Source organism: Papaver somniferum, unplaced genomic scaffold, assembly GCF_003573695.1.
Source record: "Papaver somniferum cultivar HN1 unplaced genomic scaffold, ASM357369v1 unplaced-scaffold_102, whole genome shotgun sequence".
In the NCBI taxonomy this organism is placed as follows: Eukaryota; Viridiplantae; Streptophyta; class Magnoliopsida; order Ranunculales; family Papaveraceae; genus Papaver; species Papaver somniferum.
The window spans coordinates 177,546-193,563 of NW_020619048.1; the positions used below are offsets into that span (position 1 = coordinate 177,546).

General features: G+C 36.8%; 1 protein-coding gene across 1 annotated transcript; it reads left to right on the plus strand.

Moving 5' to 3' along the window:
- Window positions 1-5,889: 5,889 nt before the first annotated feature.
- LOC113327517 (alkane hydroxylase MAH1-like) lies at window positions 5,890-7,296 on the plus strand. The gene has a single exon (XM_026574705.1). The coding sequence runs from the start codon at window positions 5,890-5,892 to the stop codon at window positions 7,294-7,296; it is 1,407 nt and encodes a 468-aa protein (XP_026430490.1).
- The last annotated feature ends 8,722 nt before the right edge of the window (window positions 7,297-16,018 follow it).

Below are 16,018 nucleotides of genomic sequence, written 5' to 3' on the forward strand. Positions count from 1 at the left end.
AACATGTGCAACACGTTTTTAGTGAAAGGGGAACCGACCCTATGGACATGTGAAGCAAATACAATTAGTTACCATATATATGTGGGGAACCGATCCTAGTACCTAGTTAACCGAATTTTTGGAAAGCTAGTGTGACTATGCACAATACTCACGTGGAGGTAGAACCGAAACTTGTTTTGGTAGAACCGCTAAACCCATGATTTGTGATTGAGTGTTCTTAATCAATCACATAGTTCTTGGAAGTCAGATGAACCAATTCTAAACTGGTTTGGAAGTGTGGAAACTCGATTCCAAGATTGTATGTATGAAAGAGGACTTACAAAGTAAAGATGTCAACATACTTTGAACATGTGCAGTAACGCTTATCTTTTATTGTTCAAAGATATTGCTTAATAGATAAAGGAAAAATCCCGGATCGAAAAAATAAGTTGAGAATCTTTTAATTAAGGTTTTTAATTTTATTTTTGGAAAATGAAAATTGGTAATGTGCATTTACTAATTGGAGATTTTTTAAGAGATTTTCGGTCAGTGTTTGGACAAAGCATTTCCAGGAATTATGGAAACCGAGTCTGGAATATATTGCATATCTTGAGAATATTTTCGTTTTTGGAAATTCCTTGTGTCCAAACTTCCTTGGTCTATAAATACCAAAGTTTGCATTTCTAGCAAACTAATCCTCAGAGCCAGCAAAACTACCTAGTTGTGTTGTTACTGGTGGAACCGCCTCTTCGGAGAGGAAAGTAACCTAATTAGGCGAAATCTCTTACGACTGTTCAGTTTAAAGACTTCTTTGGGATTGAGAAGCTCTATTAGTACCGTTGGTGGGAAACTAGATAATTGCGGTTTATTATTATTTTTCGATTGATCTGATTGACTAACGGTTGTTGAAATTTGGTTGCAGCTAGCTTGTTTATGCTTGAGAATATTCTGTTCTGATATAAGATTCACTCAAACAAGATCGAAGTTTCGACGAGGATCTTTAGACTGTTTGTAGATCTAAAGACGTCCTGTGATAATCCATTGTTAACAGACTCCGTTTTGTACGTGATTGATCACAAGAGATTCAAGTTGATTGTGTGCAGGTGTTTATTGAAGATCTAAGAAGATTTGAAGACAAAGAAGACTTTGAATATTTCTGATTTGGGTTCATAATCTTTGGTGTGCATAATACTTGTTTCGATTAAAGAGGATCCAACTATAGTCGGTTTATCGTTGTAGTAGATTAGATTGATTAGTTGAGTAGATCGGAATCAATACGTTTCTTTGTGATTCAAGGTATTGATTGAAAAATCTAGACGATTACTTCGGTAGTTGTTAGTACATAGATCTAAGGACCTGAAAAAGGAGTTTATTGAGATAAACGGAAGAGCCTTTTGTCGAACTCACATCACTTGGTTGAAAAGAGTTGATACCAAACAGATTTGTCGTTCCTTAACTGTTTGGAATATGAAACAAAGAAATTGTTCCAAGTACGTGACTTATTCATAAGTTGGAGGCGTAGGAATACAGACGAAACTAGATGAACTATAGGTTTAGTTGCTTGGCCTCAACTATACGAAGTTGGTTTGATTTTGTATAACGGCTTAATCCTGATAGTATTCAATTCTGGACAAGGTCCCGGGGTTTTTCTGCATTTGCAGTTTCCTCGTTAACAAAATCTCGTTGTGTCTTTACTTTTCTATTTCCGCAATTATAATTAGTTTTATTATAATTAGAAGTAAAATACACAAACGTTAATTCCTATTTACTTGATAGTAACCTATTGTGTTTGGTTAAGTCCGAACCTCTTGTCAAGTAAACATACTTCGTTGTTGTATTGTATCGATCCCGTATCCATAGAAGATCACACGAAGTGTGAGTGGATTAGTTGTATTGTCTCGATCAGTCCATAGACAATCACTTTCGGAGAAAGGACTTATAGGTGGAAAAGTTTTAGATTGAGGTATATTTGGGTACCCTCGTCTTTTCAACATATGAAAATTAATAAATTTAATGAATGGGTTTATCAAGAAGTACCCGAAGGAGACTAAAATTTCCTATAATGTTCCTAGGGTCACACCTCGAGGCTGTCGCAAGTGAGTTGAGAAGGTATGCAATACAAGCGGTTCCCCAAAGCCTACTCATTAACCTTTGAGAGATCTTTCAATAATTGGAGGTACTGAGCAGTCACCTTGTTGCCACTATGGTCGGAAAATATAATCTGGCCAAGAGTGTACAACAAATAAGCAGCAGAAGTCTGATTTATTTTGGCCTCATCCATCACCAAGGTCCCATCCAAAACTTTCTCCTTAGTATTCTCAAATTTTTCTTTCAAGCGTTTCATCTTGAACTAATTTACTTCTTTGGTTTGTTGTCGCCGCCAACGTGCACGTTTTCCACCTCTTTAGCAGCATCACAAAACTCCGTCAGGGCAGTATTATGGTCCCAACCAAGAACTTCTTCAGCCAACTAATATAGTTGGTCCCAATCCAAATCAGAATATTCAACATCTACACTCCTTACACGTGCTTTAAGACCTATAATATTTTCTGCATCATCAGGTGTGATTGTCATATCTCAGAATGAAAGATGAAAGGTATAAGTCTTTGGACAAAATCTCTCATCAAAGGATGAGGCAGTCACTGAATCACATTCCTTCTGTTCATACTCAATTGCTTCCCATAAACCAGACTTCTGAACTATAGCTTGAACCTCATCAACCTCATTTTTCATATCCCAAGCTGCCGCCCTTTGGTGCCTCAAATTTTTGATTGCAGTCCTATGATACGGATTCTCATAGATTTTCGTTTCCCACGACTCCTGGTAACCTATCAACACTTTTCCTCTATCTGCAGGAAGACCAGGTATTGGTTCGTTCCTTTTGGGAGGTATTATGTCATGAGGAATATGAAGCTTTGTCTTCTGAGGTACAACAAGTTTCCTCATCTTGACTTGTTTTTCTGGTTGTGGTGGTTCTTCTTGTTCTTCATCTTCTTCATCTTCATCTCCTTCATCTCCATCTTCAGTAACTTCCTTTCTTTTGCTTCTTGGTCATCGTTGTTCATCTTCTTCTTCATCTTCATCTCCATTTAGGTTACCTAATACTCCTCCTCCGCTTTCATCCTCATTACTTGTATAAGTATTTCCCTTGTTAGCTTCACTTCCTTCAACTTCTGCTTCTATTTTTATCTATGTCTCTCGGTTCTCGGTATCGGAGGTTGTAGAGCCCCTTTTTTGTGCACCCAAATTTTTGTTGTCTACTCGAGGTTGGGGAGTTTAAGCATTAGTATGAGTTACTTCCATAGACCTATTCTTCTTATTCTTATTATCGGTTATAACTCTACCACCACCACTAAATTTTTATCCCCTAACACAAACAAAGAAAAAATAAGTACAACAAATACACAAGGTTCGGCTAAAAATATAACAAGTTCGTCTTAAAAAAACATGGTTCGTCTGATAATTCTGCATTAGTGAACATCCATAGAAATGTTCGGCTAAGCACGATTACTTTTAACTCATGAGTTCGGCCGAAAATCCACCAGAGTCGAATCAGACGAACCTAACATAGTGCAATGTTCAGTTCAAAATATGGGAGTAATAAAATCGGTCGAACATCATGAAATTTATGTACCTACTCAACTCGCGTGTTCGTCCGAAATCCATCAAAGTCGAATAAGCCGAACCTAATACAAAGGTAATGTTCAGCTCAAAATTGTATTTAAAAAATCAGACGAACTGATCTTCTAAAGCATAGGTTCGTCCGATAATTTTGGGTCGAACCTACCTCTGTAACCCTAATTTCATCTTCTAAATCCTATTCAATCGATTAAACATACTCGTATCAATCAGAAACAAGATGGGTTTGTTATAAATACCTTCTAATAGACATCTGACTGCAATCGGGGATCGGATTTCGTACTTCACCGGCACTCACATCGATTAGGGATTCCTTTGCCTGATTACTTTGTTGGTTGTATGGATTCCAACACGTGTGTCTGGATGTAGATCTCTAGTGTAACATTTCGTTCTAGCATTCATTAGTAGTTATAATTTTAATCGACGATCAAAGATTTTTCATCGAACGATTAATCGGTTTATGGGGTGGGTAGGGGGGTCGGAGAAGAACGAACGTTGACTGTTTTGTTTTTTCTGTTTGGATTAGTTAGTTTAGGTTTTAATTTAAGGTATTTAAGTAATCTAATTAGTTTTATTTTAAATTTTTAATTAAATTGAATGGCATTTAAGTAATCTAATATGACTAAAGGGTAACTTAGTAATTTTGGTATGGTTTTAACACCCTTTATAAAGATACTCTAGATGGTACCATCATCTAGTATGCCTCAAAACAAGTTTCTAAAATTTTAAGTCGCTGTTAAACACGTACCATGGGCTTTTCCTTTTGTTATTAATGGGCCAACTTGAATTTATTCTTTTGCTAGGTGGTTTCAGCCAAAATGATCCACCTTCTGGTTCCATCACTGGTCTGGGAGGGCTAAATATTCGTTGATCACGTGATACGTCGGGTGGATAAGGAAAAATGCTGATCAGAACTACCCATGCACCATGTTAAGATGATGCAGCGAGGAAACGAAAACAATTTGGACGGTCAAGTTCGAAGAAGACATTAAATTTCTCACAACAGGTGGTGAACTATGATATTTGGATCTTACGAATATGTATGTATACAGTTAAAATAATACCGGATCTTGAGATCTCAGATCAGAAAATTGTTTAACAACACATTTAATTTATTAGTTGCGTGTATCATGTTATTCGTCTATTCGTTCATTCACATCGGACCTCACAAAAATGTACAGACTAATTAGTTTTAGTCAACTAGAGCTGGTTATAGTTGGTGCATTTGTTCAGTCCGTAAATGATGGGTTTAATCTGTACATGTTACCCGATCTTCTCCCGAGGCCGTTTCCCAGCCTATGGCCCCTGTCAGATCCATCATATATGGTGGTTTTTAATTTTCAAGTGATAGGGTTCAACTTCCTAATGGTTGTTTAGCGTAAATAGACTTTCTCTGCTCTTTTTTGAGATTCCAGTTGTTCAAGGCCTTTTAAGAGTGTTATTCATGCTGCATTTGTTCATCTTATAATTGTTACTCCCTCGCTTTCATCAAAATAGGCTTGTTTCATGTGTAATTTGTCCATGAAATCAACCTATTTTTCTGAAAACGGAGGTAGTATGTACCAGCGAAAGCTGAATAACTTAATCTTGTCTGTTACCTGCCAGCTTTCAGCTTATATATGTAGAACCATGTTAGTCGTAAAATGAAAGCTGAATTGGAGTATCCATGTCCTATGGTAAAATCATTGACTGTTAAAATGTTCATGGTAATTTACTAAGACCCTTCCATACCCTTGCTCTAACAAAAGATGAGCCAGGCCATCATAGATTTACTTACTCCTGCTTTCGGCATTCCAAGTGACAGTCGCAACATGAAAGTACTGTCTTAATATATGAGTAATTTTCTAAAGTTTTGTTATAGCTAAGGAATATTACCATGTGTTGTTTCCTTTGAGGATAATTAAGATCTGGACAGTGTAGAAATAAATATCTAATTAATGTCTATAGAAAATTGGATCCTCGGTTTTTCATTAATTATGTGATTTTAATTTTCTAAAATTATTTATGTATTCAGATATTTAGTTTCTGCTACGTTGTACATGATAGAGATCTAAACTCGCATCTACTCAACTGAAAAGTGAAAGCATGTATTTCAAATCTGTTCTGGTCTCACTATCATTAATATGTTGTTACTACTGGAGGGTGCGGCCTGAAATTTGCTTCCTAGTTCCATCTCTGTTACTAAGTTCATTGTACTGGAGACACAAGATGAATAATCAAGTCATAGTGCGTTGGCCAGTTGTGAGTGTGTTTCCATCCATCTTCCAAAACATGCATCGTATTCATGATTGGACCGTCGATGTGGTGAACTTGTGGGGAAGCACTATAGTAGAAAGACGAGCTTTTTTTGGGTGTTTCAGCGGACTAGTCACCTGTGATCCTGAAAACATCGAGTACATACTCAAAACCAAATTTTCCAACTTCCCCAAAGGAGATGATTTCAAAGAGACATTAGACATTTTTGGTGATTCACTAATCATGGATTCTCTAGTGTGGAATAATCACAGGAGGATGACACGAAGAGTTCTCATGTCTAATCCATCACGTAACGTTATAGCTGATACAAGCAAGAAGGTAGTGCAAGATTCGCTCATCCCTTTTCTAAGTCATGTTGTTAATAAATCATTAATTATCGACTTACAAGATGTGTTCTTGAGGTATACCTTTGATACGTCTTTCAGTGTCCTATTCGGTAGAAGCGCAAATTATCTTTCTACCAGTCTTCTTCCTAATGAGCTTGCACAAGGTCTTGATGATGCTATGGAGGCTTTGTTTTATAGGAACGTGTTGCCAAACGCATGCTGGAAATTATGTCGTCTACTGATGATTGGTAGCGAGAGAAAGATGGATGAGGTGTGGAAGACTACAGATCGATATTTGGCAACGTATATCAAGGCCAAAAGAGAAGATATGATTAAAGGGATTGCGGAAACAAGTAGTGTATTCGAAGGAGATATGAGCAACCTTATACAAAATGAGAATGATGAGGCATTAATACTAGATGACAAACTTTTTAGAGATAGTGCTCTGTCGTTTTTCATCGGCGGAAATGATACAACAGGTACGGCTCTTACTTGGTTCTTTTGGTTGGTTGCAAAAAATCCGAATGTTGAAACAAAGATTTTAGAAGAACTAAAGCTTATTATATTCTCTAAGAAGAATTTGACAGAGGAAGATGACAGTCTGAAGATGCCGTTGGTGTTTGCTATTGATGATTTAAAAGATGCTGTATATCTACACGCTACAATATGTGAATCTCTAAGGTTATATCCTCCGATTCCACATAACCGAAGGACCGCTCTGAAAAAAGATGTGCTTCCAGATGGAACCATAGTTGATCCTGGGATCATGATTGTGATCTCCATGTATGCCGCTGGAAGGATGGAGCATGTGTGGGGCAAAGATTGCTTGGAGTTCAAACCAGAGCGATGGATCAGTGAAAACGGGAAGCTAAACCATGAAACCATGTCTAAGTTTTTTGGGTTCAGTATTGGTCCTAGGAGTTGCATAGGTCAAGAAATGGCTTTTGTGATGATGAAATTAGCAGCTTCAGCCATGATATTCAATTTCCAGGTGGAGGTTTTGGTGGGTCAACTTGTCGAGCCCAAACCGTCAATTGTACTTAAAATGAAGAATGGTTTGATGGTTAGAGTTAAGGAAAGGGTTCTTCATGTGTAATAATGCTTATATTTGAAGGGATTTTTTCGAAACTTATCAGATTTAAAATGTGCCGTTGGGTAACATTAGTTTTCATTTTGGTAGTCCTCATTCAATCTCTCAGCATTCGTTTCTTTTATAATGAGTTTAAGTTCAGAACTCTCTTCTTCCGCGACAGAACTTCTTAAACAAAATACATAGAACAACTGTGCCAGGCGGCAGGCGCAGTGACTAAACGACAAGTTTTCTACTTTATATAAACGATATCGGTCCCTCGCCAAAAACAGCGAACCAAATAAAACCTCACACAGGCCTATGGACACATTAGCACGCTGGTGAAATCAGTGTAAGTAACATGGCACTAATCACGATTAAATAAAAAATGCATGCTGGTGCATGTCCGAAGGGAGTGGAACTGCATCAATAGAAATCATCGATACCTAGAAAATCTGATGTCTAGCAGGATATAACTATTCATTAAGGTATTTAGATGTCTTTTTATATTTTTTTACTGAACACCGCCCACACATCTATGTGTAACCGATTTGTTAATGCAGATTTAGATCCACATTGTGTGTTATGACCCAACACCAAAACACAATGATATCAGATCACACAGACTAAAAATTAAGATGAAACCCTTTGATTAGGAGGGTTAGCCACCTCTGCTAAAGAGTTAAGAGAGAAAAGTCGAAAGAAAACTATTCTGTATTGATTGATAACCAAACTAATAATTGGCCAGGATATTTATAGCTTCAAAGCCATGCACACGAAGTAAATAATTAGAGTTTTAATAACTCTTAAACACCTATCTAATAAAGGAAAGACAAACTAATTATAGTAGTCTTAAACATGGAAACTATATGGAGTTGGTATCACAATATCCTACGCCCTTGGAAAACAGACTTGCCATCTTGCAATAATCTCGTCAGCATCTTCCCAAGTGGCTTCATCTTCAGGATGATTTTTCCAATGCACTAGCCATTGTGTGCCAGCATTATGACCTTTCTTGTACATTCTACGTTGTGGAATTGCAGATGGCTCCCATTTGTCATAATCAATGATTTCTGGTAACACAACAACTACGTTAGCATTCATTCCTAATCTTCTCTTTAGTTGAGAAACATGGAATACATGATGAATGCGACTTGTTGCAAGCAACTCTAACTTATAAGCCACACTTCCAATTTTCTCCAAGACTCGAAAAGGACCATATAATCGAGGAGAGAGCTTCGAAAAAGATGTGCTTGCCACAGTAGTTTGCTGGTATGGTTGTAGTTGTAAATAAACCAAATCGTTTATCTCAAAAGTTCTCTCTGTGCAATGAGAATCAGCATATTTCTTCATCCGAGTCTGTGCTTCAAGCAAGTGGGACTTTAATAGCTTAAGAGTGTGATCTCTTGCTTGAAGATTTAGATCAACATCATGGACTGGTGTAAAACCAGGTAAATAGGATAAAATTGTTGGTGGAGAACGGATGTACAAAGCTTCATAAGGAGTCATTTGAATAGCAGTATGAAAACTCGTATTGTCCCACCATTCCACCGATGGCAGCCACTTAAACCAATCCTTTGGTTTCATACCAGCGAAACCCCGTAAGTAACATTCTAAAGTTCGATTAGTAACTTCAGTTTGACCATCTGATTGTGAGTGATAAGCTGAACTGTGACATAATTGGGTACCTTGTAAAGAGAAATAAGCTGTCCAAAAATTACTCATAAATATCGCATCTCGATCACTGACAATACTCCTTGGAATTCCATGAAGACGCACTATTTATCGTATAAATACTTCAGCAACTGTGCTAACTGAATATGGATGAGATGGAGCAATAAAATGAGCATACATTGAGAGTCGATCAACCACAACTAAAATTGAGCTTTTTCTTGCAGATAAAGGAAACCCATCAATGAAATCCATTGAAATATCAAGCCAAACATCAGCAGGTATTGGTAAAGGATTCAATAATATAGGAGGAGACACTGATTCAGACTTATTACGTTGGAAGATGTCACATTGATCAATGAATTCCTTAAGAGAATGTTTCATGCCTTTCCAATAAAAATTCTGTTGAAGTCTCTTAAGTGTTCTTAGATAACCTGAATGACCTCCCAATGGAGTTGCATGAAATTCCGCAAGCAGTTTTGAACACCATGAAGAAGAAGAAACAACCACAATGCGATGTTTATATCTTAAAATGCCATCTATATAAGTATAATGACGTTTAAAGCCTGGGTTAACACCCAATTCAGTAATGAGTGATGCATACTCATCATCTTGATGGCACTCATCTATAATATCATGGACACCAGAAAAAATATGTGTAGATAGCAAGTTTAGTGGAGGACCTGACAAACGTGACATAGCGTCTGCAACAATATTTTCTTTGCCTTTGCGAAAATAATTTGATATTCATATCCCAATAACTTGGATAGCCGTTTTTGTTGTTTCCATGGATGATAGTTTTTGATCCAAAAAATATTTCAAGCTCATATGATCTGTGTATATCTTGAAGTGTCTTCCCATTAAATATGGTCGCCATTTCTGAACAACAGAAACAATAGCCAACATTTCTTTATAATAAATAGAGAGATTCAAATTCTTACCAGATAACGGTTTGCTATAATAAGCAATGGTTCGTTGAGATTTCATTAACACAACACCTAAACCCCCACCAGAAGCATCACACTCTAAATAAAATTCTTTTCTGAAATCTGGCAAAATTAATACTGGAGTAGTAGTGAGAGCATGTTGCAGTTGTTTGAATGACGAAGTAGCAGCATCAGTTCAAACAAAAGCATCTTTCTTCAATAGTTGAGTTAAAGGATTACTAATGATGCTAATTTTTTTGACAAACTTGCGATAATATCCAGCAAGACCCAAGAATGCTCGAAGTTCTTTAATTGTACTAGGAATAGGCCAAGAAAGAATACTCTTGATTTTATCCTCTTCCACTGATACACCCTTCAGATGAAATAACATGGCCTAAATACCCCACAGAAGCCTGAGCAAAAGTACACTTTGTTTCCTTCACAAATAACTTATGAGAACGTAAAATTTCAAAGACAGCTTTCAAATATTCAACATGCTCAGAAATATTCTTGCTAAAGATTAAAATATCATCAAAGAACACAAGCACAAACCTTCGTAAATAAGGTTTGAATATGTGGTTCATCAAGCTTTGGAAAGTGGCTGGTGCATTTGAAAGACCAAATGGCATAACAAGAAACTCGTAATGACCATCGTGTGTTCGAAAAGCATTCTTGTGAATATCAGGGCCAAACAATCGGATTTGATAATAACCAGAACGTAAGTCCAACTTGGTAAAAACACAAGCACCATTTTAGTCATCCATGAGTTCATCGACCATAGGAATTGGAAAACGATCCTTTATTGTTATCTTATTTAGTGCACGATAATCTACACACATACGCCATGTGCCATCTTTCTTTCTAACTATCAAGATTGGAGAAGAGAAATGACTTGAACTCTCCCTAATAAGACCTGCTTCTTGCAAATCTGAAATTATCTTCTCAATTTCGTTCTTCTGAAAGTGTGGATAACGGTAAGGACGAACATTGACAGGCGAAGAATATGGTAGCAATTGAATATGATGGTCATGCTGTCGTGAATGAGGCAATGAAACAGGTGTCTCAAAGATATCTGAATATGTAGATATTAGGTGCTGAATTTCAGGTGCCAAGACATAAACAGTTGGAGAAGTACTATCCTTTAATGTACTTAGTTGTAACAAAATCCCATAATGCTCTCTATTCAATAAACGCTGCATTGAAGAACTATCTAACATCATCACTGTGGAAGAATCATTGCCTACCAAAGTAATGTCAGAACCATTAATGTGAAACTGCATAGTCAAAGCCGTGAATTCCCAAGAAATTGCACCTAAAGTGCGTAGACATTTAATTCCTAGCACAGCATCACATCCACTAATTGATAAAAGATGAAAATCAGCATTAAATTCATAGTTCTTAAATTTAAGTGGAATATTAGGGAAAAAACCCTGAGTACTTAGCTGACCACCATCACCAATTGTCACACGCAAGGCAGCATCTCCAGAAAGAATTTGATAACCACATTGTTTAGGTATCCGTGGATGAAGAAAATTATGAGTAGATCCTGAATCCAAGAGAACTGTTAATGCTTGACCTTTAGTGAAGCCTGAGATGCGCATTGTTCAGGGAGAAGGAGAACCCATTAGTGAATGAAAAAAAGTGCTGTGTTTCCTCAAATTCAGTTGCTAGTTCTTTGACAATTTCAGTATCTTGATGCTCAGCAATATAATCATCTGCATTTGGAGATCCTTCTAACAGTAGCAATTGTGGCTTCAAACACAGATGTCCAGGAGTGAATAATTTATCACAATTGAAACACTCTCCCGTTTCTCGTTTTTCTTTCTGTTCTTCCCATGTAAGCCTCTTAGCTCCAGCTGGTAGATTTGGTTTCCTTAATGGAATAACAGAAGCAGCAGGTGAATGATTCCTTAGTGGTGGAGGACGATAAGGCTTTGGTGTGGAATTGTTAGTTAACAAAGCATCTTCTTGATTTATTGCTTTTGTGAAAGCCACAGTCAAAGTCTGAGGTTCAAGTAACTTAACCATGGGACCAATTTCTGGTTTAAGAGAATGAATAAAACAATTGATCAAGTGATCATCAGGTAGATCTGTCACGAAATTCAACAACCTTTCGAACTTAGGAATGTGCTCACGGACCGTACCTGTCTACTTAATTGTAATGATTGCTATGCGAGCATCTACAAATTTTGTAGAAGAAAACCGAGCACCAACAAGTGAACAAAACTCCAACCAAGTAGTAACAGTAACCGTGGTTCTTTTCCAACGATACCAAGCATTGGCATCACCCTTCAGATCTGCAAAAAAAATGGCTAGCTTGAGATTATCAGTCACCACATGTAAACTAAAATATTAATATGAACTGAAAATCCAACTATCTGGATCATCACCATCAGAAGTGGGAAACTTCAGATTTATTGATGCAACACGAGCATTATTGTCATTACCAGCAGGGGGAGGTGGTGGAGGTGCAACACCATGACGATGGTTAGTCTGAGGAAGATATTCCCTAAATACTGCTCGTAGAGTAGAGCCTAAGTTTGCAGTTAAAGTTTTTCTAATCTCAGTAGCTAGAGTAGTTGACATCTCTCTAGCATGTTCAGATAATTCTACCTTTATATCAGCACGATCTTCCTCACGCAATTGTTTCTCTTCAGCTTTATTTCGGTCACGCGCTTCTTCATCGTGAACATGGTTATTTTTTATGGTTGTAATAAGCGTATCAAGCTTGGTTGTGACGCCAGTGATGCTTTGTTGCAGATCGGATAAATCTTCTGTGTATGTCATCTTTAAAAAAATGTTTTTGTAGAACTTAGGGTTTGAACAGAAACCTGCTCTGATCCAGGTGTTATGACCCAACACCAAAATACAATGATATCAGATCACAAAGACTAAAAATTAAGATAAAACCCTTTGATTTGGAGGGTTAGCCACCTCTGCTAAAGAGTTAAGAGAGAAAAGTCTAAAGAAAACTATTCTGTATTGATTGATAACCAAACTAATAATTGGCCAGGCTATTTATAGCTTCAAATCCGTGCACATGAAGTAAATAACTAGAATTTTAATAACTCTTAAACACCTATCTAATAAAGGAAAGACAAACTAATTATAGTAGTCCTAAACATGGAAACTATATGGAGTTGGGATCACAACAATGTGATCTGTTCATGGAATCTTAATAAATACAAGGATTGGATCATTTTGAATTTGTTTTCATTTCACAAGACTTGTTTCTTATACTACAGAGGTTTGCGTGTCCGGTTGAATGAGAAGGTCAATATAAGGGTCATTATCCAAAACTCATATAAAGGTAATTTTGGAAGCTTCAGCTACTTATGATTGTTGGTATTGACATGCTTTTTTTGGACTCATGGGTTAAATAACGATCTCAACGGTTTGTTATAGTCACCATTGTTTGAAGATCTTAAGATTAGGATCGCGCCGCACTGTGATTTCATCATCAATGGTCGTCACTATACTCAGGGTTATTATCTAGCAGACGGAATCTATCCAGAATGGTCAAATATGGTTCAAGATTATATTCAGACAGGTTTTAGACCGACGACTTCGAAGGATATGAAGTACTTTAACACCCAACAAATGAAATGCAGAAAAGATGTTGAATGCGCTTTTGGCATACTAAAAAGGAAGTTCGCCATCATAGCTGGTCCGACATGCTTTTTTGATCTTCAAGAAATGAACAAAATTATGCTAACTTGTATCATTCTGCGTAACATGGTCATTGAAGAAACCAGACGTGACCTAACCTGGACTAGTTTTCCATATGAAGATTTGAGGCCAAATCTTGTAATGCAACATGGGAATCCGGAAAGAGAATATAGACTTGCTACTGACAGAATCCAAAACTGGGGAATCTATGGACAACTAAAAGAAGATCTAACTAAGCACCTCTGGACTTTAAAAGGAGCAACATACGACGCACGGGGGCGAGACAGATAGATGTTATTCTTCAATTTTAGTGTTGTTTATTTTAATTAATGTTTATTTAATTTAAAGTTGTTTGTTTGTAACTAAACGACTACACTTAAAATTAAAATTAACGCAATTATATTATAAGTAATTTTAACTAAATGATTACACTGAGATTAAACTTAACTACTAAACAAGAATTAAAGCCAGTTATCAAGACGGTATTCATCTTCGCCTTCTTCCGAGGTATCATCTTCGTCTTCTTCCACATTCTCATACTGGCCAGTTAGTTGAGGGACTTGTTGTTCCGCCATATAGATTTGCTTAGTCCATACATCAATTTGTCGTTCATTCATTGTTGAAGTATTCAAGGAGAGTAGCTTGTTTATCTTAAGATCCCTGTATTTTTATTCTTGCGAAATACGAAGTTTCTCTATAGCATTCCCACGGTCCCTGGTTCTATCTGCTTCTATCATCATCTCAAATTCCTTGTGCTCAGCATAGTTGAACTCGTTTGAACCTCCTTCTAATAATGCTTATTGGGCTGCGTCTCTCACTGCTTTTCAAGCTTTCTGACCCCTCCGCTTCTTTTCTTGACTTTGGTGTTAACGTCTAGATTGGAGTTATGTTGTTCTTGACTATTTGGAGACCTTGTATATGAAGATCCAGTTCCTTCGGGTGAGGAAGCAGGCCCACCATTATGAAAATCCTGCGAGATTGGAACATGTGGTGATCTTGCAGGCACTTGATCACCTTCCAGCAAGTATGGATTAAAATTGTTAAGCACCCTCAAAATGGTGAAATAATTTTCATGTTGGAAACTCGTTTTGTGGGATCTTTGCCACTCTTCCCAACATCTTTGTTGCACTTCCGGTTCACCCTCACCATTTTTTTTGTTGCGCCACATTTGAATGACCAAAGCTACATATTCACTAACAGATGCTGAAATTGTGTGAAAACGATGAGACAACCCTTCGGCATCACGTCTATTGATGTTACGGGTTTCTTCACAAAATTTTTGTAAAATATTTTCATAATTTTTATTTTCCTTGATAAATACCATAGATTTGATCTAATATATATAATACATAATTTCTACAAAATTGACTCGTTTTCATCCATCGTATACCTGACACCACGAATTTTTGTGTTTTTTGGTTGTGATTGTTGTGTATCTTGTTGTGATCGTTGTTGTGTTTGTTGTTGTTATCATTGAGATGAGGATGCCATATTTGTTAGAAATGAAATTTGTAGAGATTTTTCTGGTAGATTAAGGTGATATGAATAATTGCGTTTGAAATAAAGGAAAAGTGAGTATTGAGATGGTATGAAATTGTGAAATTTTGAGGTAGAGATGAAGAAGGTATGAGTTTTTAGTTTGGAGATAAGGTGAATTTATAGGGAAACAAAAAGAATAAAAGTCATTGGATGACCAGATTGGAAAGTAGCCATTGGCGGCTTTGGATCACACACTGGAGGATTCACCAAAGACGCTGGCGTTTAAAGTAAAAACGGGTGGTTATGGGTCACACGCCAGCGTTTGTGGTTCTCACGCCAGCGTGTTTGGTTTAATCGCTCGTTTTTCCATCAAGTGCGCGTTTGTTCTTCCGTCTCACTCAACAAACCAACAATTTTATTGATTTTCCCATCCATTTTTCATGTTTGCTGAGTCTATAGTGGAAGAAAAATGAACAAATTCCATAGGAACTGCTCTTAGAGTCAGAACTAGAATCTGATAATTTTTGTTGAGTTGTCAAAAGAAGATTATATATATTATATATATATATATCTATATATAACTGTTCTGCTATCATTTGTTATCCAGGACACGTATTACCTTTAAAAGAGATAGTGTTGTCCTAGAGTGTATCCCTCCTCATGCAAAATTATAAAACCTTATATTTAGTCGAATGTGGATTTTATTCTGCAGCCATATAAGCTTGACGAACTTGAGCACATGATACTACGCCGTGCTAAAGTTTCAACCATCTGGCTGGTTTATGTATGGCAATGTTTCTCTCATCTATACATAAATAAAACTGCGACCTTTCAGAGGAAAAAAAGTAGTAATATTTTATGTATCTTAGTCTTGAGCACAAACCTCTTGACAGAGGATTTTATGTATCTTAATTTAGTACGAGTATTTTTTATTTTTTTTGATTCAAAACAAGGGATTATTATTGATAATGACTTGAAGAAACTACATTGTCTATATCCTCTAA

Coding starts and splice junctions, on each gene's coding strand:
- LOC113327517 (XM_026574705.1), top strand. CDS start 5,890: ATGCATCGTATTCATGATTGGACCGTCGATGTGGTGAACTTGTGGGGA.